Source organism: Eretmochelys imbricata, chromosome 4 (assembly GCF_965152235.1).
Source record: "Eretmochelys imbricata isolate rEreImb1 chromosome 4, rEreImb1.hap1, whole genome shotgun sequence".
NCBI lineage: Eukaryota > Metazoa > Chordata > Testudines > Cheloniidae > Eretmochelys > Eretmochelys imbricata.
In genome coordinates this window covers 118,200,371-118,227,030 of record NC_135575.1, presented here as the reverse complement: position 1 = coordinate 118,227,030, position 26,660 = coordinate 118,200,371, and the positions used below count along the sequence as shown (strand labels likewise).

Here is a 26,660-nt window from a genome sequence, read left to right as displayed (position 1 = left end):
ATACTGATTTATATCCGTGGATATACATTTGTATCCATGAAGGGCTCTACCTATGCAGTAACTAGCACAGTGGGGATTTGGTTTTGACTTGGGTCTTTGTGCAGCACTGCAATACAAATAATAAAAAAATGTACATCAAATAAACTGGTTTGTCCTTATCAGTGGTAGGATTGGCCAACTGTAAGCTACATGCTTTTTTATGATTATCCAAATTTATTTTGATTAAAAACTTTGACACTGACTAAGAGAACCTTGCTTTAGTGAGGTTACATATTTGAAGCATTTGCAAATAGCTTAAAAATCCCCTTGGTGTAGATAAACTCATGGTAATTAGGAATGTGATCTTGATGGATAACAAATACAAAGACTATTGAGGTAGATTTGAATGAGTAAGGGAAGAAAATTTTAGACCTACCTCTTCTCAGTCCTCGGCATAAACAAGACATGGAAATGTATTCTAGTGTCCATTTGATAATTTGGCTTTTGCTCTCAAATGACAGAGAGGTTTCTCTCTGCTTCAGTAACCTTATGTCAAATTTCATTTTTTTTAAAGAATTAAAAAAAATACATAGGAGAAAATACCATAGAACACTGTATTGTGTGAATTTTATATAATACAGATTATAGCTGCAAAATGTAAGCACCTGTGAAAGAATACATTGAGTACACTTTAATGGTTGTATGTACTATATGCCTAATAAAGCAGAGAAACAGATTTGCAAACTGTATTTCAACAGTCAGCTATTTTTATTATACTGCAAATATTTACTTACCAAGTAACAACAATTTTTCAAAGTGTTTTTTCACTAACTGACCCAGTCTTTCGCTTTTATTTTTTTAGTGCTGCAAGTTGAGAGAATCCAGTAGAGAACTGAAAATAGAGTTTTATGGTTTCAGAACTTGAAGCAATACTTATTCATAAAGATAAAAATACACACTCTCCAGAGCAGTTGCCTGAATGATAACTAAGCAACACATTTGAGAGACTGTCACTATAAAAATTGTTTGTGTCCATTGCCATTGTATTTGCCTAAACTGGCAAGAGCCACTTGTTTTGAAATGCAGATAAAGAAAATGAGGGAAATTTTACCAAAACTGTATACAAGCCAAGTTAATGACATAAATAATTCTTTGACTACATCTCCAAAGCAAGCCAATGAGGATGAAGCAAATCAACCAAAAGGGACTGAAGGCCAGAACTGTGTCTATCAAGGGGATGAAGCTGAGGATAAGCTGCCATTGGTCCTTTGTATAAAGTGCAGAAGCGTGCAGAAACTTCCAGTGCCTGACTTACTAAAGCATAACAAACCCAGACAGACTGAAGACAAAAGTTTCATTTGCCGCAGGTGCAGTCTGAATACGCCACCGACTTTCCATTGTGTAGCTGACAGTGCCACTGCCATAGATTTAGAAAATCAAGAAAAACCATCCCTAAGTAAAACTCAGAAAACATTTAAAGTAAAAAACTTTCAACCAGACAAATATTACTGCGATAAATGTCGATTTTCAACAAAGGATCCTTTGCAGTATAAAAAGCATGTCGTTCAGCATGAGGAGATTAAATTTGTGTGCGCCCACTGTAGCTATGTATCCTACACCAAAGGAGAATTCCAACGGCATTTGGTGAAACATACTGGAACTTTTCCATATCAATGTGAATACTGTGAATATGGTGCTGTTAGGCATGATTATATAGTAAAACATACCAGAAGAGTACATGAAACAGTTACTGAGAAGGGGCCAATGAATATGGTTACAAAACAAGAGCAAAAGAGATCTTGCTTACCAAAGAGAAGCACTTTGTTTTCTGAAAAGCAGAAGTGTGATCAAAAAATTCCTCTTCGGAATGAGCCTTCAGATTTATCATCAAGTACAACTTGCAGCAAAATGCAAGATGAAATGAACAAAACAGTTTGTTTGTCTGGCGATGTAGAATGTAGCCTAGGTACGACATCAGTCCAAGATAAAACTGTATTGGAACCAGCTGAAGTAAACATATATGAGAACCAAAATGTGGAAGTTGAAGTTTATTCTCCAAAAAAAGAGCCCATACAGCCAGGAATGCCATTAACAGTGATTGCACCTTCAGAACTTGTAGTTCCTTCTAACTGCTTAGCTCAGTTATTAGACATAAAAATAGTGAATGGCACACAGCAGTTGGTTCTTAAACTTATTCCTCTGAAAGAAACAAGTAATAAACCTATAAACTGTAAAGAAGAGGAACTCAGGAATCAAGGTGCAGAACAAACAGAGAAAGGAAAAAGAATAACTTCTGTTGCTCAAAATGAATTAACCACTGAAGCAACTGTAAATTTATCTAGTGTTAGTAACATGCTTGCTTCGGATAATAAATACAAAAAGAACTCTGAATGTCTTAATTCCTCCAATTCTGACTGTAACTCAAATGTACCTAGGCAGGATAAATCAAAAATAAGTTGTCCTAAATCCTCAAATAAGGAAAAATATGCAAAAAATGATTTATACTGTTCTAAAGAGACCCTGGACATGTCCACACGTGCATATGCTGCTTCCTCTGAAAGTGATAGATCCCAGACTGTTTTGTTGCAGGCGGCTCAGAAGAGCAACAGTTCCTCTTCATCTCCTGCCCTTGGAGAAAAGGACATATTGCCTTTTAACGGTGATGACAAAGAATGCAGGAGCCAGATCATTAGCTCTCTGGAAACACATTTGTTTGATACCTGTTTGGTTAAAGAATCTTTTAAAACTTCTCAAGGATGGGGAGAGTTCTCTTTAAATAAAAGTTCATGTTTAGAGGAATCAAGTGTTGGCTTAAGTAAATTAAACAGAGAGATCTCTGATTGTCAGAATAATCCTTTAGAAGCTTTAGAATTGCAGAATGTAGAAAATAAGGACAGCCCTCCTGAGGGTCCTGTCATTTCATCTGTATTTTCCCTTAGCTCTGGGGCTGAAAACATCCCAGAGGGAATCAAGTGGGATAATACTGCATGCAATAAAAAGTCAACAACAATGTTGTGTAGAAAGATTGCTCAGTTGATGTCCGCTGCGGAGTGTAATGTGAAATCTACATTGGTTGCTTCACCTATGCCTGTTAGATGTTGTGCTTCTAATAAGAAGATGCCTTTGCCTCAGGAAACTTTAGCAAACTCTGAAAAAAAAGTCCCTGCTACTGAATTGGAACAATTTGCATCTTCACTTCAAACACCACAGAATGGTGGGATTGGTAATGAATTGTGTAATAAACAACCATCACAATCACGGTCAGCTACAACAAAAGCTAAAAGTAGAATGACTAAAAACACTCACATTGCTACTCCAGTGTTCATTCCAAAAGGGACAGTGCTGAAGGTCCTGAATGTCACTAGGAGTGAGAACACAAAAGAAGAAGGAGATAAGAATGAAATGTCATCTGCTACGATGTGTTGTAACGAAATGTTTCTACCACGACCAGTTCCTTTCAGCATTTCTGAGAAACTAAGCAGTAACCTACCTTTGCCAAATGAGAGTGAACTTAATGAGCAGTCCAGAAATCAAAATATGTCACTTAGGCACAGACCAAAAAGAGAGGCTAATGCAAAAAGTAATAGCAAACAAAATTTTATACTACTGCATCAAAAAAGTGATGAGCTAAGTAAGCAGAGCAAACTTACTTCAAAGGATCAACTTGGACCCAAAAATAAGGTAAAACAAGCAAAGTCCAGGGATTATTTGTCTAAGAAGAAAACAAGAATTTACTCAGAAACCAGTTGCATTTCTGAGGCGATGCCTCTTTTGACAGCAAGGCGTCTTAGGCTTGTACCACTTAGAGAACATCAGTTGATAAAATGTCCTCGTCGTAACCAGCCTGTAGTTGTATTAAATCATCCTGATGTTGATTCAGCAGAGGTAATTAATATAATGAAAATTGTCAACAAGTATAAAGGCAATATTGTGAAAGTTGTTTTATCAGAAAGAACGAGTAGTTGTCTTGGTGTGAAACAGTATAATAAACGGCTTACATTTCAGAACTTGGAAACAACAAGCCAAATGAAAAAGCAGAACTTTTTAAAAATGAAGCTAAAAAAGACCCATAAAAACAACTACAGGGTAGTGGAAACTTCACCAGCTAAAACACTGCAGTGTATGTTTAAGTGTTGGTTTTGTGGAAGGATATATGTAGACCAGGAGGAATGGATAAGTCATGGACAGAGACATTTGATAGAAGCAACCAAAGGCTGGGATGTTCTTTTTCTTCCTCTAGAAAGCCACAAGTGAGAAACTGTCAGTTTACTGCTCTTATTTTAACATGAGTGCCATTAATTTGTTTGGAAAGGGAGACAGTAAATATTTTACTGGAGGGTTTTTATATTTGGCAGGTGGGAGAGTGGTAATAGGAATTATAAACTGTATGAGAAGCCACTCTTGAGCACTAAACACTACATAGCACTTGGATGCCTGAAATAAGTGTTATGACTATCCCTTGCTTTTTTGAAAGAGACCTGGAAATGATTTGCTCTGAAAACATTCTAGTGCAATTCTCTTCACTAGGACACTATATGCAGTAACGTTATGTTGCGAGGTCAGTAGGGATTTAAAATATCCAACTATATGACCTGTGTGAAATTAATTGAATTCAGTCTGAATTTTACTACTACAGCTTAATGGTTCAGAGGTCAGGCATAAGTCTAATGAAGAGTATCTTTGACTCTTATGAATAAAAAAAGTGTGCATCATAATTTAGTAGCAAATTTTAAAAAAATGCCATAGTGGGGAAAAACTGGTGCTGAATCTGATTAAACTCCAATTTTAAGGAACAGAAGTAACTCCTCACTGACTTCAGTGGAGCTACACCAGTGTAAATGAGGAATTGGTGAGATCAGAATCAGACCCACAATGTGGAGTGGCAAGGAAAGCTTAATTCTGTGTTGTACAGTCAGGGGCCAAGTTGTGTCTTGTGCCACACAAGTGTAAGAGCAGGAAGAGGACACAGGTGACTACTTACTGTGCAAGCAAGCAGAAGCTCAACTTAAAGTGCATGAAATGAGGTCTGGCGTCTTTACTGGCTGGCATGATGTGATTCCGATGGATTGTGCATGCTGTAGGGCATAATGATCAGTGCTATGTGTAATCCGATTGGAAATGTATACTTTCAGGATACAGCCTTTAACCAGGACCCCAGCCAGCCTAGCAGCTAGTGCATAGATAGGAAGAACTAGCTGGAGAACCAAACTGCTGCCTTGAAAAAGAGAGATTATGTTGCAGAACTCTACATTGCCAGTACCTATCCACATTTTCTGTAGAATCTTTGTTTTGACATCCTAAATTTGAAGATTTTGCATGTTAGAATCTACACATGTAAGCCTCAATTCAGCAAGCTACTTACTAATAATAATAATAAGCACATGCCTAATCAACTCCCATTGATTGCTGTGTGACTACTCAGTGAAGTCAATAGGATGATTCATGTGCTAAGTGCCTTGCTGAATGAAGGTGAGTTTTTAGTGGGGAAGGAGGATGGTTGATAGTGAAGTTTAATAACTGGCCACTGTACATGTATAGAATTTTCTCGGTTATCTTGTCACAAATTGTAAACCATTTTATTTTTTTAAATTTCATGTACAGCAAGTGATGAATTGAGCACATATTTTGCAGTCACATTTCTACAGGTAAAAAAATAATTAATTTGATGCTGGAGATATATTATACATTTGAATTTTGTATAAATGCCTGTAGTTCCTAATTGTTAACAGTGGAAAAACACATTTTGTTAAAAAAACAAACAAAAAAACAAAACAAAAAACCCCACAACCCCTCCAGCCCCCGCAACAACCTACTAATCTGGGAATATTTTTTTGTTTTTTTTATACTCTAGAAAATTAAACATGGTTTTGATAAGGTATGTACTATATCTGTATTGAAATGTAAATATTTTGAAACTATAAAGCACATCTTGAGACTTGGGTCTAATTTACAAAAACAGTTATGTGAAACTTTTCTGTCAGACCATTTTGCAATACAATATTAAAATCTTTAGATATTTGGTGCTTTCAGAAAGGAGATCTTGTATTACTTTGCAACTTTTTGTATCATAGTGAAAGGCTAAACTGTTCAATGGAATACAGTTTGTATTATCTCTGTTTTTTTCAGTAATTAAATGACCGTTCTTATTTTGAAACAGGAATTTATATTTTTTTAGACTGGTACAGTAGAGATTTTCACTTTGTGTTCTTTGAAGCGAAACATCATGTTTCAGTTTTTTAAATTGTGAAAATAGTTTCAAATTCTAAATCTGTCATATCAGATTTTAATAAATATTGAAACTGCTAACATATGAAAAACCACTCGTGGCCAAATTCGTTCTCACTTACATTCATCCACCCAGGCAGATGTTTGAACCTACTTGAGTTTCTGTAGAAGCTGTTAAGGAAATACTTTTGAATCCTCTGTTTGTTTGGCAAAATATGACTGACATCTTTTAATCTTTAATCAATTTTGTATTCTTAAAAATTGTGTTGCGTGCAGGATTATAAACCGATTGTAGATGGTTTAGGGTGTTTTTCTTTGCTTATTTTAGTAAACAAAGACTGTTCTTTGTATCTCATTTGTTAATCTACATGTAACTGTTCTCCCTGTATTAAATTTACAAAATATAAGTGTTTTTGTATTAACATGAACATTTTTAGTAAATTGAATTGTACGGTGGATATAAAAATTTGACAGCAGATCTCATGCCTTTTTCTCTTGCCAAGGACATCCAAATTCTGGCCAGATGGGTGTTTGTCTAAATTATTTATTTATTTATTTATTTATTGATGTAGTATTGTATTTGGATAGTTTTCCTTCTGGAATTTTAATAGTTTTGTGACTTGAGATAAAGAGTGTGACCCAGATTCTCTCTGTCCTGAGCTTCATTTGATGGAGTATGTTCCAGGAGAGAGGCTGTCTGGGAGTTGGTTATGGCTTTCAGATTCTCAGAGCAGATCTGCACCTTGATGAGCCCAGTAGAAGTTAGAACAGGGGTTGGAATACCCTATTTGGGTTCTATAACAATTTTCTTCCTGCATCCTGTCAGACAAGATACTCTTTCTTGTTCCTGATTTGTTAAAGGACCCATGACTGATTCTGTTTTCTATTACATTTTAATCATCAGAAACAAGGTTTGCCCTATACATTCAAGCTGAATTTAAACTACAGTATGCATCTGAAGTGAGCTGTAGCTCACGAAAGCTTATGCTCAAATAAATTGGTTAGTCTCTAAGGTGCCACAAATACTCCTTTTCTTTTTGCGAATACAGACTAACACGGCTGTTACTCTGAAGCCTACAGAAACCTTATAAATCTCAAATGGTGTGTGTAAAATCCTTTTTGTACAAACTTTAGTGTGTGTATTTTTAAAGAGGCCAGAATTATGCTCTAGTCTAGTGCCTCTTGACTATGATTTTCTCTCAAGTTTGCAAAGGATATGAATTCAGTGGAACTAATTGCGTGAATAATCTTACCTCCATAAGGGTTTGAAGAATTGGGAATTAAATGCAAGCCTCTGTTGCTGGAGCTAAAGAATAATTACTGTTAAGTCTTACTACTAGGGATGACTATCTCATAGAGGCCAGCCCTAAAGTCTGATCCAGTGGTTGTTGAAGTCTGTTGAAAGACTGTAATTGATTTCATGGATATTGGATTGGTCCCCTACTGAGCAGGTGATTCCATTGTTTAAAACCCACCTGTAGTCTGCACCAGTAGTGAAAAGGTTAAACAGTATAAGTGCCAAGTTAGATGCAACTTCTCTGAGTTTAAATGCAGGAATATTTTGTAATGAAATTCTAATATATTACATTGTTTTGTTTCATGGATTTATTTTGTATTCCTAGTGACTTTTCAAATAACAGAGAGGTTTTGTTAATGTAAGCAATCAAACAATTTATCAATTATCAGCAAGACAGGGAAAATATTGCTCAGAAGTTAGCTGCTGTTCATACCTTTTTGTGCAGTTGTACTATGACATTTGTACATGCCGGAACACCCTTTATTTGAAGTTTCACTTTTGTATATTACTTAATTTTAATCACGCACAGCAGAGTACAATTTGATCTAGTCTCATATATGAGAAATCACATTTCATAGTCTTTTCTCAAGAATTAGAACTCTTCATTGTATTCATGTTGAACACAAATCTAATCTAATTTCTACACAGATTTTAAATATTAAAGTGTTCTTATTTTTACATTTATACAAACAGATTGAAATCACTTAGGGTAAGAAGCATCTTCTGTTCAACTTAAAAGGATGTGTTAGGTAACATTGTTCTCTCTGGATTCCAGACTTATCCTTTCCATCAATAAGTGTAATGGGAACACATGTGTAGAAGTCAATGATTTCTTGCACAGAATCAAACTTCTGAAAAACATTAAACAATTGAACACAGAAATGCTGAAAATCCTTATCTTCTGATATGAAACAGGTAAGAAGAACCAAAGCAATGACCACATATAAGAAATAACGCCCCCCCACCTCTCCCACACATACTCCCACCCCATTTCATCCCCTTTGTACCTCCAGTAGTCTTCCCTGCTTAATATTACACTGGGACACAGTAGCTTTCTTTTTTAGGGGCAGAGGGTTTTAGACCCTTGGAATGTAACCTAAAATCTAGCAAACAGCAACATGTGTGTGTTTTTAAAATGTGGCATTGTCCATAAGGGATAAAACAATTGATTTATTTATATATATATAAAATACACACACACACACGTACGTTCCTAATCTATTATTTACTGAACTATCTAAAAAACTAAAATTGACATTCAGTGCAGGATACTTTAGGCTGTTATGAGGAAAGTAAGATAAAAACATCCTCCTCCTCCTTTTTTTTTTTTTTTTTAAACTAACCAGTTGGGAATATCTTGTGAGGTGCTGAGCATCTCCCACCCTCGTTAACTTTAATGAGATTTGAGAATGCTTAGTAGTAACTCCCAGAAGATGCTTGGCTCGTTGTACGATTGGGCCCTCAGGTGAGCTCAATTTAATATACAAAATATGTATGTAAATGTGTACAGCTGTGGCTTAATTGCCAGAAAAAGGCACCAACAAAGTTATGATTTTAAATTTGGTTTGTTTTCTCTTTTGCTTGTATTCATTGCATTATGGCTTTGTACCAATTTAACTGCATGATGTTTTAGACACATGGTGTTGGTCACCGTGCTGCTAATAGAGAGGTAACAGTTTTCTAGGATAAATCCAAACTCTAGTCAATACAGTTCTTTTTCATAAAGAGACGTAAGGCCTAATGGTATCCTTGGATAGATGCTTAAGTGGAATCGATTCCTTCTCAGAAAACTTCCCAAGGAAGAGTATGAAAAAGAACATATATGATAAAATCTACATTAGTTAACAACTAACAATCTTTATATGAAAGATCAAAACTAGTATTTGGGATGGATTAAATTAATTGAGTTTAAAAAATAGGTAAAATAAATTGATCCAAAAGTGAAAGCATGCTGCAGAAAAATTCCGTCACAAGAGAGTTATCCTTTAAAGAAGTGAAGATGCGGAATTGGAGAGAGGATGTCAAAGTACAGATTTTGAATACTAGGGCTGCATCTGTTTTTTTCCTTCTGTCTCCCAGATACAAAAATGGAATTAACCTTATCTTAACAATATATTCATTTGTACCAAATACCTCTGAAAAGCATTTAAGCAGACAGGGAAATTACAGACTGCAATTTTACTCTAATTGTTGAAGCCTTATAAATGTTTTAACCTCTTTGAGACAAACTGAGAAGAGAATAAACAAGGAAGAGCAGCTTTGGAATCCTTCTGCTTACTCCATCTGAAATGCAGAGGCAGCTCTGATGAACAGTACACGGTGCCTCTGATCCTTCACTGTACCTGCATCTCTACCCCAGTTCAGTGCATCAGTTCCCTCCCCCCTTTCCCAAGGCAGGTGCTGGTGTGATAAAAAGAAATGCTTCTCTTGGGCGTCTCTCTTCTCTGGGGCTTCCTAATACTGCAGAGAAATGCTATTCAATAGGAGACTTTAGTCAATTTCCATGTTGGTTTCTGGGAAAGTTATTTTAGTTAAGTTTAAAAACAAAGCAAAACATATATAGCCAACATTAAAATGGAGGATTTAAGCCTCCTGCCCAGGTCGTCTGCCCCCGGGAACTAGCCAGGCAGAGAATTGGTGGCTTTACACAGAAAGGACGTTTGCCAGGATCCGGCAGGATTTCCATGCTGAAAGTTATAGATTTACTTTGTTAAAAACAACCAGTCTTATACACTATGGTGATAAGAACCAAGAGACTATTCAAATGCTTATTTTTGAAAATGGAACAGCATTGTAATCTGAGTACTTTTGATGCAGATCCACAGTCTAGGGTGGGCATGTGCTCTCTGTGCACAGATTAGAACCTACTTATGAGTTCTGACTTTTGGGTCTTTCCATTAGCTGAGATGACAAGGTTGATATGTCTACCTTCCCACTTCTATCAAATCATTGTAAGATTTTTTTCCTCAAAGTTGTTTGCATTTATAAGATCATATTATAAGTCTTTCTTTTCCAATGTACTAAAATGTTTGAAACTTGGTAGCTCTCTGTACCATTGTGTAATAGTGCTCTGTACTGCCAGTGTCATTCCATTCTCACTGTGGTCCCAGAGCTAGGAGGCTCAGATCTGAAAAGAGTCAGCACTTTAGAGTGCCTCACAACCAAGACAAGTGGGCTCCAGCAACACCTTGGTGATGAACCTTTTCAATCTGAGGGATAGAACATTTACATTCTTGGAGTGGATGGTCCCTTTAAGAGCTGAGTGCTGGCTGGAATCTACACTGTGATTATTAAGGTATAGTAACCGTCTACTTCCAAGTCTAACTCAATGTGCCTGAGCTGGGGTCCTGTCCTCATTGCTAAAAATGCATCCGCTGAAGGGAATCTGCCCTTGGAACTCAGGCCTCAAAAGTGCTGTCAGATGCATAAAGTAAAAACTGAAAAAATAGCAAAAATTATTTTAAAAAAATTGTACATGTCATTTGGAACCATGTGGATGAAACTATATAGGCCATAACTGTTCTTACTCAGGAAAAATTCCTGATGGTTTAAAATGGGAATTTGAGCATGCAAGATTAGGCCCTAAATTACTCCTGTGACTTATTTGTCAGCATTTCAAGCATTTACTATTTGAAATGAAAAGATTTGAAATGAAACTTTTAAAGAAACACCTAACAAGTTAGTCTTCTTTATGTTAGGTTTTGTATAAGAACATAAGAATGGCCATACTGGGTCAGACCAAAAGTCCATCTAGCCCAGTATCCTGTCTTCTGACAGTGGCCACTCCAGGTGTCCCAGGGGGAATGAACAGAACGGACAATCATCAAGTGATCCATCCCCTGTCACCCATTACCAGCTTCTGGCAAACAGAGGCTAGGGACACCATCCCTGCTGATCCTGGCTAATAGCCACTGATGGACTTATCCTCCATGAACTTATCTAGTTCCTTGAACCCTGTTATAGTCTTGGCCTTCACAACATCCTCTGGCAAGGAGTTCCACAGGTTGATTGTATGTTGTGTGAAGAAATACTTCCTTTTGTTTGTTTTAAACCTGCTGCCTATTAATTTCATTTGGTGACCCCTAGTTCTTGTGTTAAGAGAAGGAGTAAATAACATTCCCTTATTTACTTTCTCCAGTCATGATTTTGTATACCTCTATCATATCCCCCCTTAGTCGTCTCTTTTCCAAGCTGAAAAGTCCCAGTCCTATTAATCTCTCCTCATATGGAAGCTGTTCCATACCCCTAATTACCTTTGTTGCCCTTTTCTGAACCTTTTCCAATTCCAATATATCTTTTTTGAGATGGGGCGACCGCATCTGCATGCAGCATTCAAGATGTGGGTGTACCATAGTTTTATATAGAGAGAATAAGATATTTTCTGTCTATTCTCTATCCCTTTCTTAATGATTCCCAACATTCTGTTTGCTTTTTTGACTGCCACTGCACATTGAGTGGATGTTTTCAGAAAACTATCCACAGTGACTCCAAGATCTTTCTTGAGTGGTAACAGCTGATTTAGACCCCATCATTTTGTATGTATAGTTGGGATTATGTTTTCCAGTGTGTATTACTTTGAATTTCATCTGCCATTTTGTTGCCCAGTCACCCAGTTTTGAGAGCTCCTTTTGTAGCTCTTCACAGTCTACCTGGGTCTTAACTATCTTGAGTAGTTTAGTATCATCTGCAAATTTTGCCACCTCACTGTTTATCCCTTTTTCCAGATCATTTATGAATATGTTGAATAGGACTGGTCCCAGTATAGACCCCTGGGGAACAATACTAATTACCTAATTAATCCCCTATAGTATTTAGAGCTGTTAAGTGCAACAGGTAAATAATAAAGTAGAATATCAGATGGTATTTCACTCACATAATCTCCTCTGAGCCCTGTTCCCAATGCATATTGCTGGCTGTCTTCCAGAAAACGTATTTTAATATTGTATACCTTGTTTCCGTAATATATGACCAAAACATATGGTTCAGCACTTGATTTAGTTGAACAATCTCTGACCAAGAATGTCTCATCCTGCATGACAAATTATAACATTAGTTATACTTGTAAATTCCAATAATGTGTTTACATAAACAGCCCAGAAGTTTGGGGTAAATTCTACAGGATTATTTAATGTGTGAACTATATAATGGAATATTGTAATCAGAATAGATCTTGTAACATACTATATATTTAAACAAGGTGTCTTATGACAATATAACATAGAGAGGATTTTTAATTAGTAAAGTTATTAGATTTAAGTAATGAATTACATATACATAGTATACTTAATCTGTATGTACAATAATGAGAATTATAGCATGATGTATATTGCAGTATTATAGAATTTTTAATGTGGAAGTACCTTTTTCATATTACAATGCTGGAAAAACTGATGCTAAGAAGAAAATGTATGCGAAGAAAGAAGAGTAAGAAGATGATGTAAGGTAGTGGGAGTGTGATACCTAGGGTATTGCATCTAAAAATAAAGTTTTGGTTCATGCACCTCAATTACACCTGGATGTAAAGTAAAGGAATTACAGGGACTATCTGTAATGGAACTTATGACACAACCATAAATTCTATATGTTGCATTGAACCTCTTAATTTATTTTGATTTAATTTTATGGATCTAGATGGAAGTACATTTCAAAATTAGATTTTTCAAATAGTATTGTATTTGCACATTTTAAAGACCTGAAAAAAGCAGTGCTGTCTATCAGACTTAATTTTATTGTAGAATTACACGGTAAGAGAATTGTGTAGGCCCCAATCCTACATACACATACTTAATGTTGCGCTCTTGAGTTGCCCCATTTTTGTCAAAAGGACTTTGTGCATAAATTTAAGTGCTTAAGGATATGTCTTCACTAACAACATTACAGCTATTAACATAGCTGTGTCATCGTGGCACCAGTGCTGAGAGAGAGCTCTCCCACTGCTGTAAAAAAACCACCACCACGAGGGGAGCACGGCTGCCAGCGCTGGGAGCACTGTCTGCACTGCCACTTACAGCGCTGAAACTTGCATTGCTCAGGAGGGTGTTTTTTCTGACCCCTGAGCGAGAGAGTTTCAGCACTGTAAAGTGGCAGTGTAGACAAGGCCTTCATGATTGCAGGATTAGGGCCTTTATTCTAGTGAATTCAACAGGGTTGCTCACATGCATAAGTACCGGTAAGTCATAAGCTTAAGCGCTTGCAAAATAATGGCCTCAGATTCTCAGGTCTTCAGGGCAGACACTTCCTTCTGTGACTGGAATGTGCCTGTCACACTTTGGATGATACCATCATATAAGTAATATTAGCAGTAAAGCTATTAAGATATTCCCTCAATTTTACATTTAATTAGCCCAGTGTCTAATTAGGATCTGAACACGTCTGTAACTACTTTTAGCCACTCTAATTTGGGATTATTCAACCTCACAATAAAAGTAGTCTGGCAGGGAAAACAAAGTATGTGCCCTTTTTGACAACTGCTGTTTCACATATTTCATTTGTTGTACTGAACATTACAGTCCTGGGTGTGGATTATTTGCAGCCTATCTTGTGTGTATTTTATTTTTAACCTTCACAAAGTGTGAGGGCCACACTGAAAGTACAGTAAGAGAGACTAGAAATGTATGTTGCTAAGTAGGTACCTGTAATAAGTGTAGATATCACACAAGTTGTTTTGAGACACTGCTTGATAAATTAAGCAAATAGCTTTTATAAGATACTTCAGGAATAGTTTAGTATCAGGTAAATGACAGAATAATTAGATGTACTAGGTATCCTGAACTTCATTTTTCCTGTTCAAGAAAAGTTATTAGTGTCTATGGGGCTACTATTGAACCTATTGAAGTCAACAGCAAAATTTTCCAGCTCTTCGATGGTGCAAGATCAAATATTTTTTCACTGGCAGTTAACCCGAGAAAGAAAAGACCTCATAGTGATGGGGTTTTTCCAGAGGGCTGTTTTATTATTGAAGGGGAAATATTTTCAAAATCCATTTCAATGTATCTTTACATTAATGGAAGTTTTCCTTAGCCCTTACCATGAGAACATTAAAAGACAAAATAGGACCCTCTTTTTGTGGTGGAGTCTTAATGTCTTAGGATGAATATTGGGTGGGATTTTTCACAGGTGGCTAAAGGAGTTAGGTGCCCAACTTCTATTGACTTTAAAATGACAGAAAGGAGGGTGTTCCCTCTCAGACTAGCAGGAGAAGTATGCTCTGAATGGTGTCCTTTTTATATTGAAGTCTGAAACACATCCATATAAATACAAACCACCAATGCAACAACTCCTTGCTGAAGTTATCCCTCCCTAATACAAAGAGAAGTTTTGCCTGTGATCCAATTTATAGTATTGGAAAGCTATGTTCTGGTGAGATATCTCCTGCAGTCAGGTTGTGACAAATAGCATGCTCTTGTTAGCTGCTTTTCCTTTATACCACTCACCTGTAAGAAAACAAAAAACAAAAAAAACACTCCCTCTTTTGCTTACCAAACCAACTATTGTGAGGATGGCCAGTACAGTTTAGTGCTGTCAAATACAGCCAATGCAAGGGGCTTTCAGCTCTTGTATGCTGCTTCATGCTGATTTAGAGTTCTTTGGGGAAAAAGTTGAGCCCTTGGAGAAACAGAAGGTCTCCCACTTACCTTGGTTTAAAAATATGCATAAAATGGCCTGAAATAATATTGCAGATTCCTTCATTCACCTATTTAACAGGAAACCTGTCTGCAATATTTAAATGATAAATAAGGCTGGTTTCAGGAGAGCATTCCCTCTAATTTTTCCCACATGTGCAGAATGAATTTTGTTATGTGCACCAATACGAAGGTGATGTGTGACACATCACCTTCGTATTGGTGTACATAACAAAATTCATGTGGTGGGGATGGGGTCAAGTGTGGGAGGGGGCTCAGGAGTGTGGAAGAGGGTTGGGCTGCAGGGATGTGAGGGATCCAACTGGGGGTGTGGGCTCTGAGGTTGGGCTGGGGATGAGGGGCTCAGGGCTGGGGCAGAGGGTTGGGATGTGGGCTCTGGGGTGGGGTGGGGCTGGGCCAGAGATGAGGAGTTTGGGTTTGGGAGGGTGCTCTGGGCTATGGTAGGGAGAGAGGACTTCCCTCAGCTCTCTCTCCCCACAGCAGCATCTGGGATGGGTTGCGGGGGAGAGGTGCCTCTCCCTGCCACAGCAGCTCCGGGGCTGGAGCCGTGGGATAGGTGCCATGGCCGTGGCAGGTCCGAGCCAGGGCTGGGTTCGGGCCAGGGGAGGGGCGCCCCTCCCTTGGCCGTGGCAGGTCCAGGGCTAAGAAGGGTGCCCCAGCCGCAACAGGTCTAGACTGGCGCTGGGTTTGGGCTACCCCTCCCCGAGCCATGGCAGGTCAGGGGCTGGGTTGGGGCCGGGGGAGGGGCGCCCTTCCCCTGGTCGTGGCAGGTCCAGGCCGTGTGAGTTGCCTGAGTGCCTGCACGGCACTAAATAGGCTGCTGCATGATCACACGGTTTAGAGAACTTACTTATTTATTTAACAAGCAATAGCAGTACTGATGCTGCTGTATCTAGCCTTGTTGTTGGAGAAAGAAGGTTGGTGAGGTAACTTTTACTGGTAACTTTCTGTTGGTGAGAGACAAGCTTTCAAGCTTACACAGAGCTCTTCAGGTCTGGGAAACTAACTGAGTCACAGCTAAATACAAAGGGAAACAGATTGTTAAGCATAAGTAGTTAAGACATAATTCAACGGACTGTGCTGGTTGTGTTTGGATTTTTCTCTGAGACCTTTTCCATTCTGTTCCCAATAAATGAGCTCGAATCTGGGCTTGTCACTGATGTGTTTTTAAAATTGACATTCAGCAAAATTACCCTTAGGTGATCAAGGTCAAATGCAGTGGCGTGGGTATAGAGATTTACCACAACTCCAAAGCACATAATACATTAATTTTATATAGAGACTAATGTGTCCTCATTACATAAATTCTAAACTGTCCACAAGGTACAAAATATGCTAGTAAACAAAGCTGCAGATGCAAACTTATCACACATTCCTTTTTAAAATTATTTCTTTATTTACTAACTACATGTTTACAGGACCATTTGTGAATTCATGCTTTGTCCATTGTTAACCTCTTTTTTTCCTTACTTTGACTTACTGTTTTCTTTCTTTCAGTGTAGCAGCCATGTTAGTCTGTATTCGCAAAAAGAAAAGGAGTACTTGTGGCACCTTAGAGACTAACAAATTTAACTGAGCATAAGCTTTCGTGAGCTACAGCTCACTTAATTGGATGCATTCAGTGGAAAATTACTGAATGCATCTGATGAAGTGAGCTGTAGCTCATGAAAGCTTATGCTCAAATAAATTTGTTAGTCTCTGTGGTGCCACAAGTACTCCTTTTCTTTTTGTTTTCTTTCTTGTTCATGCAAGGCCAACAGTTGTATTCTTGGTCTCCAAATCTGTGTCTGCTGGAGAATCTGTGACAGTCAACAGGAAATATGGCAATGCATAGTTTCTTGCAAGACCCTGGCAACTTTAAATTTCCTGCTGCTGGAGATTAACCCTATAATTCCTTTCAGGAGTGTATTTGTGGGACATTAGATGAAAGATTTTTTTTTTTTTTTTTGGCAACAGTACCCATTTTTTAAGAGTACTGCTTTTTTTCCTGAAGAAAGACTGTTTTAATTATAGTACATCCATGTGCAGAGATGTATGTCATATAATATTAGTGCCTTTGTCTTGTAGTTTTACAGCAATGATTTCAATTCCTGCTTTTGGTTCCCGATTATGATTCATTTAGTATGTTTATTTTTTCCCAGTCTGTCATGTTTTGGCTTGGTTAAAGAGAGGTTCTAGCAGTAGGGATCATGTAAGAGAGGACTGAGCTACATTTACTATTTGAGGAACCTTGCATAATGTTGACTTTACCCTGCGTGTTTTAAGATTTATGCTGATGCAGCAGTTGGAGGAGGTGAACGATAGGGAACTCAACCCCAATAGCAAAGAATTTCACTAAAGAAATCATTAGTGTTTCCTCTTGGGATTAGGTCCTGTGTAACAGGATGGTCTGTCCTTTTATAGGTCAGGGAGGTTGGGGAGCAGACAGCCCTGTTCTAGCAAGGAGCCTGGAAGGCAGGTACTGGGAATCATCCAACCCAGCTGGGCAGCATCAAGCGACTGGGTCTGATGACTTCCAGCTAAGGAATATAAATGAGGGCCTGAGCTCCATGTGGGAGCCTGAAACCAGAAGAGGTCTGAGAGAAGACTCCTGAAATTGCAGCTGGGGACGGCAAGGTGGACTTAGACAGGCCAAGTGGAGGTTCTGACCAAAAAGTTGCTGAAGGCCAGTAGGCTTTGGGGCTGGTTTGAGACTGGGTGCTGTTACTTTATGTTATGAATCCATGTTTCCTTTTGTTGAACAATGAACAGAGCCCTGAGACTATGACTGTGAACAGATCTGAGCACTGCTGATTGTCTTTCCTATGCTGGTGATTGAGTCCACCACCTTACATCCCCTTTCTTAGCTTCTCTCCCCTCCTTTCCACATTGTCACTTCTAATTCTTGGTCCTTAGTCTGTCAAAAAGTGTCACAAGTGCCTCCTCTGAGGAGCAAGCAATAGTCAGGAGCCTCATGAGTGATACAAATTAACTAGGGCTATCCCTCAAAATTGGGGCCCTACCTGACCAGGGCCCATGAGTAGAGCCTTGCAAATCTGCGGATATCCGTGGATGCGTGTTTGCAGACCGCGGATGGATGCGGATCCAAATTTTGTATGTATACAGGGCTCTACCCATAAAGCTTGCCCTGATAGCAGCATACTTCTGGTACTGTTCTATTTAAAGGAAAATGTTGGTTTGCCTAGAAATAAATAATGTTGCTAAAATAAGCATATTTAATCCAGGACAAAATATGGCAGTGTACTATGGTGTGGTATTCTTTCCTTAGTCCTGATCCAGCAAAGCATTTAAGCACATTAATGTACGACACAACTGCAAGATGTGTGTGTATTTTTATGAGTATCCGTATATTAAAAATCCCATAAAAATAGGCCCACTGCAGCCCTGAGGAACGGTGTAACTCCCTTTAATATTGTCTGGAATGTAAATCAGCAAAGAATTTGGCCATATATGTTTGTTTGACTGATAATATGTAAATTACAGCTTCTGAAATAAATATAATTAACAGCTGTACAATGAAAAGTCAAAAGTGATTAAAAAAAAGTTGCCAACTCTGTTCATATACGCTGTACCCAATTAGACTGCTACATAGTAAATCTTGTTTTTCTCCGAGAGATAAACCCATTGCTTTAAAGATTAGTGATACTCACGGTGTTCTCCTGTAACAAAGCCTCTTCTGCTTTCTGACGATCAAATTCTCCAATATACCAGTCATATTTATTTAAATCCTGAAATGTGAGATGTTATCCATAGTATATAGCAATGAAGTACAGTTTGCAGAAGCAAAAGCCAATGAAAATATACTGATTAGATACAGTTTGCTTTTGAAGGAGAACAAGTTGTGGCCAAAATAATTTATCTAGTAGTATAGTTACATTAAGGAAAACCTTTTTTTAAAAATCTGTGCTTAAAGTTAGGCATAATAAATCTGTAATTGGCTTGATTTTCGGAGCTACTAATTGTGACACTATCAGACCATGTGCCAAAGTCCCCCGTCTCAGTTAAACACTGACAAATACATAGCTGGAATCAGTCTGGCTCACCTGTGTGTTAGTGTTGTTAAAATGAGTAGAAGAATTTATAAGACTGTGTTTGGACTGCTTGTTGAATGCTTGTGAGTTGCTGTGTGAATTAATCTCACTTATAACATCTGTATCCCATACTATAAGGGAATATTTGAGTGGTTGTATTGTGAACTTCTGTGACTGTGTAAATCACCAGGCAGGAGATAGACATAGTGCGAAGAGCTGATCTTCAACAAAAGGTGTTATATGCTGCCCAAAAGGAAAGATCCATCGACACTTGGTGGACTATTGTGGAATGTTAAAGAGGACAAAGAACTTTGTTGCTGTGCCTCCCCACCCCAATGAAGATGAGTCATGCAAATAGTTTCCTCCCATCAACTGAGTTTTTCACCTCAGAACATGAGAGAGAAGGGGGATAAAAACCCCTGAGAAGAAGGAACTGTTTCTCTGTGCTACTTGGACTCTGTGGGGGCAAGGTTTTCTAGGCATAAGCAAGAGATTCCCCAGCTGCTTAGCCTGGGTTAGCCCAAAAGGACATATAGAGCTGTGGCTCCCAAGTGGGGATCCGCGGCCCCTCAGCAGATTTCAAGGGAGCTGCCAAATGGGTCCGCCTGGAACTGAAGCCCGAGCCTCACTGCCCAGGGCCAAAGTTGAAGCCCAGACCCTGCCAGGTTTACACTGAGTAAGTAAAACAAAAATAATATTCAGGGTTTTTTTATTTTTGTACCTATCTTATGTGTTTGTTTTTTTATATTATATCTCTGTGTATGTTTAACTGTATAACTATCAGTTTAATACAACTTTTAATCTACTGGATATGCAGAAAATCAGTTGTTGAGGCACAGGTGGGCTGTGGAGGTTTTATAGCATGTTGGGGGGGCCTCAGAAAGAAAAAGGTTGAGAACCTCTGAAATAGAGTTTGCGTATTATAGAAGCTTCCATTACCTTTGGAAACTTAGATATAGGAGTTACAGTCTTATGTTTACCTACTTTAACATTGTAAATAACGATTGCTTCCTTCTCCTATTTAATTATTTTTTATACAGTTTATTAAAGGATTGGCTACAAGCATTGTCTTTGTGAGATCTAAGTTGCAACTGGCTTGAAAATTTACCATTTATTCCTACCCTTTGTTCCCTGTCTTTTAACCAGTTCTCTTCTCCCATGACATCTTAATTTACGTAAGAGCCTTTGGTGAGGGACCTTGTCAAAAGCTTTCTGGAAATCTAAGTACACTATGTCCACTGGATCCCCCTTGTCCACATGTTTGTTGACCCCCTCAAAGAACTCTAATAGATTAATAAGACATGATCTCCCTTTACAGAAACCATGCTGACTTTTGCGCAACAATTTATGTTTTTCTATGTGTCTGACAATTTTATTCTTTACTATTGTTTCAACTAATTTGCCTGGTACTGACGTTAGACTTACCAGTCTGTAATTGCCAGGATCACCTCTTGAGCCCTTCTTAAATATTGGTGTTACATTAGCTATCTTCCAGTCATTGGGTACAGTAGCTGATTTAAAGGACAGGTTACAAACCATAGTTAATAGTTCCGCAATTTCACATTTGAGTTCTTTCAGAACTCTTGGGTGAATGCCATCTGGTCCCGGTGACTTGTTACAGTTAAGTTTCTCAATTAATTCCAAAACCACCTCTAGTGACACTTCAATCTGTAACAATTCCTCAGATTTGTCACCTACAAAAGACGGCTCAGGTTTGGGAATCTCCCTAACATCCTCAGCCGTGAAGACTGAAGCAAAGAATTCATTTAGTTTCTCTGCGATAACTTTATCGTCTTTAAGTGCTCCTTTTGTATCTTGATCGTCCAGGGGCCCCACTGGCTGTTTAGCAGGCTTCCTGCTTTTGATATACTTAAAAACATTTTGTTATTACCTCTTGAATTTTTAGCTAGCTGTTCTTCAAACTCCTTTTTGGCTTTTATTACATTTTAATTTGGCAGTGTTTATGCTCCTTTCTATTTACCTCACTAGGATTTGATTTTTTAAAAGATGCCTTTTTATCTCTCACTGCTTCTTTTACATGGTTGTTAAGCCACGGTGGCTCTTTTTTAGTTCTTTTACTGTGTTTTTTAATTTGGGGTACACATTTAAATTGAGACTCTGCTATGGTGTCTTTGAAAAGTGTCCATGCAGCTTGCAGGGATTTCACTCTAGTCACTATACCTTTTAATTTCTGTTTAACTAACTTCCTCATTTTTGCATAGTTCCCCTTTCTGAAATTAAATGTCACAGTGTTGGGCTGTTGAGGTGTTCTTCCCACCACAGGAATGTTAAATGTTATTATATTATGGTCACTATTTCCAAGCGGTCCTGTTATAGCTTCCTCTTGGACCAGATCCTGCGCTCCACTCAGGACTAGATCAAGAGTTGCCTCTCCCCTTGTGGGTTCTTGTACCAGCTGCTCCAAGAAGCAGTCATTTGAAGTATCGAGAAATTTTGTCTCTGCATTTTGTCCTGAGGTGATGTACCCAGTCAATATGGGGATAGTTGAAATCCCCCACTATTATTGAGTTCTTTATTTTGATAGCCTGTCTAATCTCCCTTAGCATTTCATTGTCACTATCGCTGTCCTGGCCAGGTGGTCTATAATAGATGCCTACTGTTATATTCTTATTAGAGCATGGAATTACTATCCATAGAGATTTTCCCCACAGTTCGACATTGGTGAGGCCTCATCTGCAGTACTGTGTCCAGTTTTGGGCCCCACACTACAAGAAGGATGTGGAAAAATTGGAAAGCGTCCAGAAGAGGGCAACAAAAATGATTAGGGGACTGGAACACATGACTTATGAGGAGAGGCTGAGGGAACTGGGATTGGTTAGTCTGCGGAAGAGAAGAATGAGGTGGGATTTGATAGCTGCTTTCAACTACCTGAAAGGGGGTTCCAAAGAGGATGGCTCTAGACTGTTCTCGGTGGTAGCAGATGACAGAACAAGGAGTAATGGTCTCAAGTTGCAGTGGGGGAGGTTTAGGTTGGATATTAGGAAAAACTTTTTCACTAGGAGGGTGGTGAAACACTAGAATGCGTTACCTAGGGAGGTGGTGGAATCTCCTTCCTTAGAAGTTTTTAAGGTCAGGCTTGACAGAGCCCTGGCTGGGATGAGTTAGTTGGGGATTGGTCCTGCTTTGAGCAGGGGGTTGGACTAGATGACCTCCTGGGGTCCCTTCCAACCCTGATATTGTATGATTCTATGGAACATGTGGATTCATTTAAGATTTTTATTTCATTTTTTATTCTACATTTTCTTTCACATATAGTGCCACTCCCCACCCCATATGACCCGTTCTGTCCTTCCGATATATTTTGTACCCCAGAATGATTGTGTCCCATTGATTGTCCTCACTCCACCAGGTTTCTGTGATGCCTATTATATCAATATACTCCTTTAACATGAGGCACTCTAGTTCACACATCTTATTATTTAGACTTCTAGCATTTGTGTACAAGCACTTTAAAAACTTGTCACTGTTTATTTGTCTGCCCTTTTCTGATGTGTCAGATTCTTTATGTGAATGTTTCTTGTCTGATATGGCCCATACTTTATCCTCTTCCATCCTCTCCTCCTGACTAAAACCTAGAGAATCTCTATCAATAGACTCGCCTGTCAGAGAAGTCTCTGTCCAATCCACATGAGCCTTTGCAGCAATCGGCTTTCCCCCATCTCTTAGTTTAAAAACGTTGCAGAGCAGTTTTTAATGTTAAGTGCCAGCAGTCTGGATCCACTTTGGTTTAGGTGGAGTCCATCCTTCCTGTATAGGCTCCCACTATCCCAAAAGTTTCCCCAGTTCCTAATAAATCTAACCCCCTCCTCTCTACACCATTGTCTCATCCATGCATTGAGACTCTGAAGCTCTGCCTGCCTACCTGGCCCTGCAATGGAACTGGAAGCATTTCTGAGAATGCCACCCTAGTGGTCCTGGATTTCAGTCTCTTTCCTAGAGAATGTTCTATTAGAGTATGGCTAATTGCTTCTGCTTTGACTAAGCGAAGCATGCATGGACATGTGACTCTAAATTCCATCTTGTCGCCTGTAATTTTCCACAAACTAGAGCAATGGATTTCCCTGCATTTGGCAGAAGCTTTAAAAGGCCCTGGAAACATCTCCATTTTGCCTCTTTCCTGCTCTGATTTCTGGATTATGAACTATACTAATGGGAACATTATAACCAATGGGCTGAAGACCTTCCAATGATTTGGAAGCAACCAGAGGCTTAACTGAAGCCAGCAGTTTATTCTATCGCTGCTACAAGCCTGATCCAAGAACCTTGCATTTATTGTATGTATTTGATTCCTTAAAACAATTTTAACTCTCACCTTTCTTTCTTTTTACAAATAAACCTTTAGATATTAGATACTAAAGGATTGGCAACAGCGTGATTATTGGGTAAGATCTAAGTTCTATATTGACCTGGGTATGTGGTTAGTCCTTTGGGATCAGAAGCACCCTTTGGTTGATGACATTGGTTTTAAATAACCACTCATCATTAAGTCTATTTGTTTTTGGTGGTGATACAAGGACTGGAATACCTAAGGAGACTGCTTTTCTGATGGCTTGTTAACTAGTGTGGTGAAACAGAAGTTTACTTTTGTTGCTGGTCTGGTATATGTTATGGATGAATAACCACCAGTTTTGAGGTGTATCTGCTCCATTTCTCAGCAGTTTGTCCTGAATTTGATATTCTCAGTTGTGACCTATGGAGAGATGGTAACAGGAGTAACCGGAATATTGCTTGTGGCACCTTAGAGACTAACAAATTTATTTGAGCATAAGCTTTCGTGAGCTACAGCTCACTTCATCGGATGCATTCCGATGAAGTGAACTGTAGATCAAGAAAGCTTATGCTCAAATAAATTGGTTAGTCTCTAACATGCCACAAGTACTCCTGTTCTTTTTGCGAAAACAGACTAACACAGCTGCTACTCTGAAACCTGAATATTGCTGTGATTCTTGGTGTAAGCCATCTGTTACAAAGATATGCTCACCTGGGTGGCAAGATAGATTTGAGTACTTGACTGGGGACTCTGTGACTCCATATTTAGGCTATTCTATCACCTGAGGAGTTTATACTTTGATTATTGATTGGTGAAATCGAAGTATAGAATTTACAACCAATTTGCAGTTTGTTCCCTGGTTTTTAACAGTCTTCCCTGAGGTTGGTGTTCATGCTCATCACAAGCAGCATTACACTAAGCACCCACATTTTCCAGGCCACTTAGGTGCCTAGATGGAGTTAGCCTACAACTATTGTGGCTATGCCAGTGTGTACACATACAGAATATACAGTGATAACACCTTTTTGCTGTGTGCTTGTACAGCAACCAGCACAATAGGGCCATGGTCTATAACTGGGGCACAATGGTAATACAAATACTACATACTACTACAACGACATCTCTTTGATAGGAAATTGATTCTTTAATGTATCAGAAGGTTGTTTACCTTTTCAACAGGCTTCGTAAGATGCGGTGTTGGCAGGTTTACATATTTATATTGTGATCTACATTCAGAAGGCTTGAGCTTTCCTGGAGATGGTGACCTCTCAGTTGAACAGTTTTGTATGTTTAATCTGGATCCTGTAAACATAAATTATTGGGATAAAACCCATGTTGTTCTGTACATCAACCATCACGTCATTTTGCCAGCATATGTGCCTTATTGAAAATACCTTAAAGCGTAGTGTTTATTATTTGAAAATGCAGTTTTGTGATCACATTTAAAAATAAAGGGGCCTGATTCTGATCTGGCTGATATGGCTATAACTCCACTGATTTCAGAATCAGGCCCAGTGACATTTTCCAAGGATTCCTTTTTTACTTCACTCAAGGTTCATGCACAAGGAAAGTCACTTGCAAATATTAACTATATACTACTTATTTACAACATAATTTCTAAGGGCCCCATGGTCAAAACAGTGCTTTAGCAGAAAATATTTATGGCTATCTATGTGCTATAAAGGTAACAACATTTTATTTTACCACATTTTATAGTGCTTGATTTCCATGGATCTACGTTTGTAGCCTTAGCAGTGCTTGGTCTGGGGTACATTAGAGCCATTCACAATCCCACCATTTGGGGAAGCCTCTTCTGTCCACCCATCCACAGGAATCTCTAAATGTTCAGGATCTCTGCTGCTCTACTTAATATGGGTCTTCCCAATGAAGTCTATGAGCTTTGGATCAGGCCCTGTAGTCTGAGTTCAGAGAAGTGACATCTGCTACCTGTTGCACAGCTGGAAGGCGTGAAAAGCTGTCATACATTTCTAATTTTCACTAATTAGACAACAGTTAATGTACAGATAATATTGGAATAAAACTGGGTTATTGTAACAATATTTAAAAACATATCACGAGCATGTCTCTTATGTCACAAATATTTTGTTTGTTTTGAAAAATGCCATGTGGAAAGGGGTACAATAAATGATTACAAGACAGGAAAAGAAAAATGTGATTATCTAGATCTTCCATCTTTTCTTTCTGGGGTCTATCACATGGGCCTTGTCTGTTTACCCAATCTGTATTTCATTATATTTTATCTGTCTTTCTTGCACTATCAGTTTATTACTGTTCTGACCATATTGCATGCTGGAATAACAAAGACACCCAATCTTGAAAACAATTTATTTGACAGAAAAGTAATAGTTTTCATGTGTTTAAAATTAAGGCATCTTTTGTGCATGTATGTACCACTTTCTGGCTTCTAACAGCATTAAATTTATTTTTAAAGACATGAAACAATGCCCATTGAAGTCACTTGGAAGTCTCCTTTTGTCTACAGTAGGCATTGGATCAGTTCCTAAATGAAGGCTGTGAGCCAAATGTTTAAAAGGTCTGGAACCAGCCTATAATTTTGTGTCTGCAATCAATTGTGTGTGCCAAATTGTGGCTATGTCTACGTATCCAGTTTGCAGCTGGTCACTAGATACCAAAGCTCTATCATCTGCATCCACAGTTGATTGTAGGTACAGAACTAGTTGCTGCTTTCTGGGGGGGAAGGTAGCCCTATAAGCAAGATTTCATATGCTCTACATTGAATTTATTGCTGTAAAGTCTCCTGCTTTGAATGGAACTGTGGTGCAGCAGCCTGGAAATTCTGATGCAGCGCTGGGTAATTTTTTTTTTAAATGGGATTCTGATTGATTTAAATATAATAATTAGAGCTGCTATTTAAAATTTTTTTAAAAAAAATATTTTTGTTTCATTTTTATTTCCCACAAGAAAAAATTGATTTTTGACCAAAAAATGCCTCCAGAAATCCTTGAAAAAAGTTCACTTTTTTTATTAACACTCAGAAAATTTCAACCAAAATGACATTTTCCATAGGAGTTTGGTGCCTAACCTACTTAGTTAGGTACTTTTGAAAATCCCACTAAGGTCCAGATTTTTAAAGGTATCCAGGCACCTAGAGAAATCAATGAGAGTTAGTCATTTGGAAGTTTTTGAAAATCCCCCTAGGTGCCTGTCTGCAT

At 38.4% G+C, this 26,660-nt stretch overlaps 1 protein-coding gene across 4 annotated transcripts in view; it reads left to right on the top strand.

Moving 5' to 3' along the window:
* The window catches only part of ZNF518B (zinc finger protein 518B), a 143,129-nt gene that overhangs the window by 5,652 nt on the left and 110,817 nt on the right, over positions 1-26,660 (top strand). Inside the window, exon 2 of one of the 4 annotated variants that reach the window (XM_077815847.1) lies at positions 842-7,216. The exons of the other annotated variants lie outside the window; for them this stretch is intronic. Within the exon in view, the coding sequence (XP_077671973.1) occupies positions 1,060-4,233 (3,174 nt within the window). The 5' untranslated portion in view covers positions 842-1,059 and the 3' untranslated portion in view covers positions 4,234-7,216. Of the gene's footprint in view, positions 1-841; positions 7,217-26,660 lie in introns of those variants that run through there. 4 annotated transcript variants of the gene reach the window in all.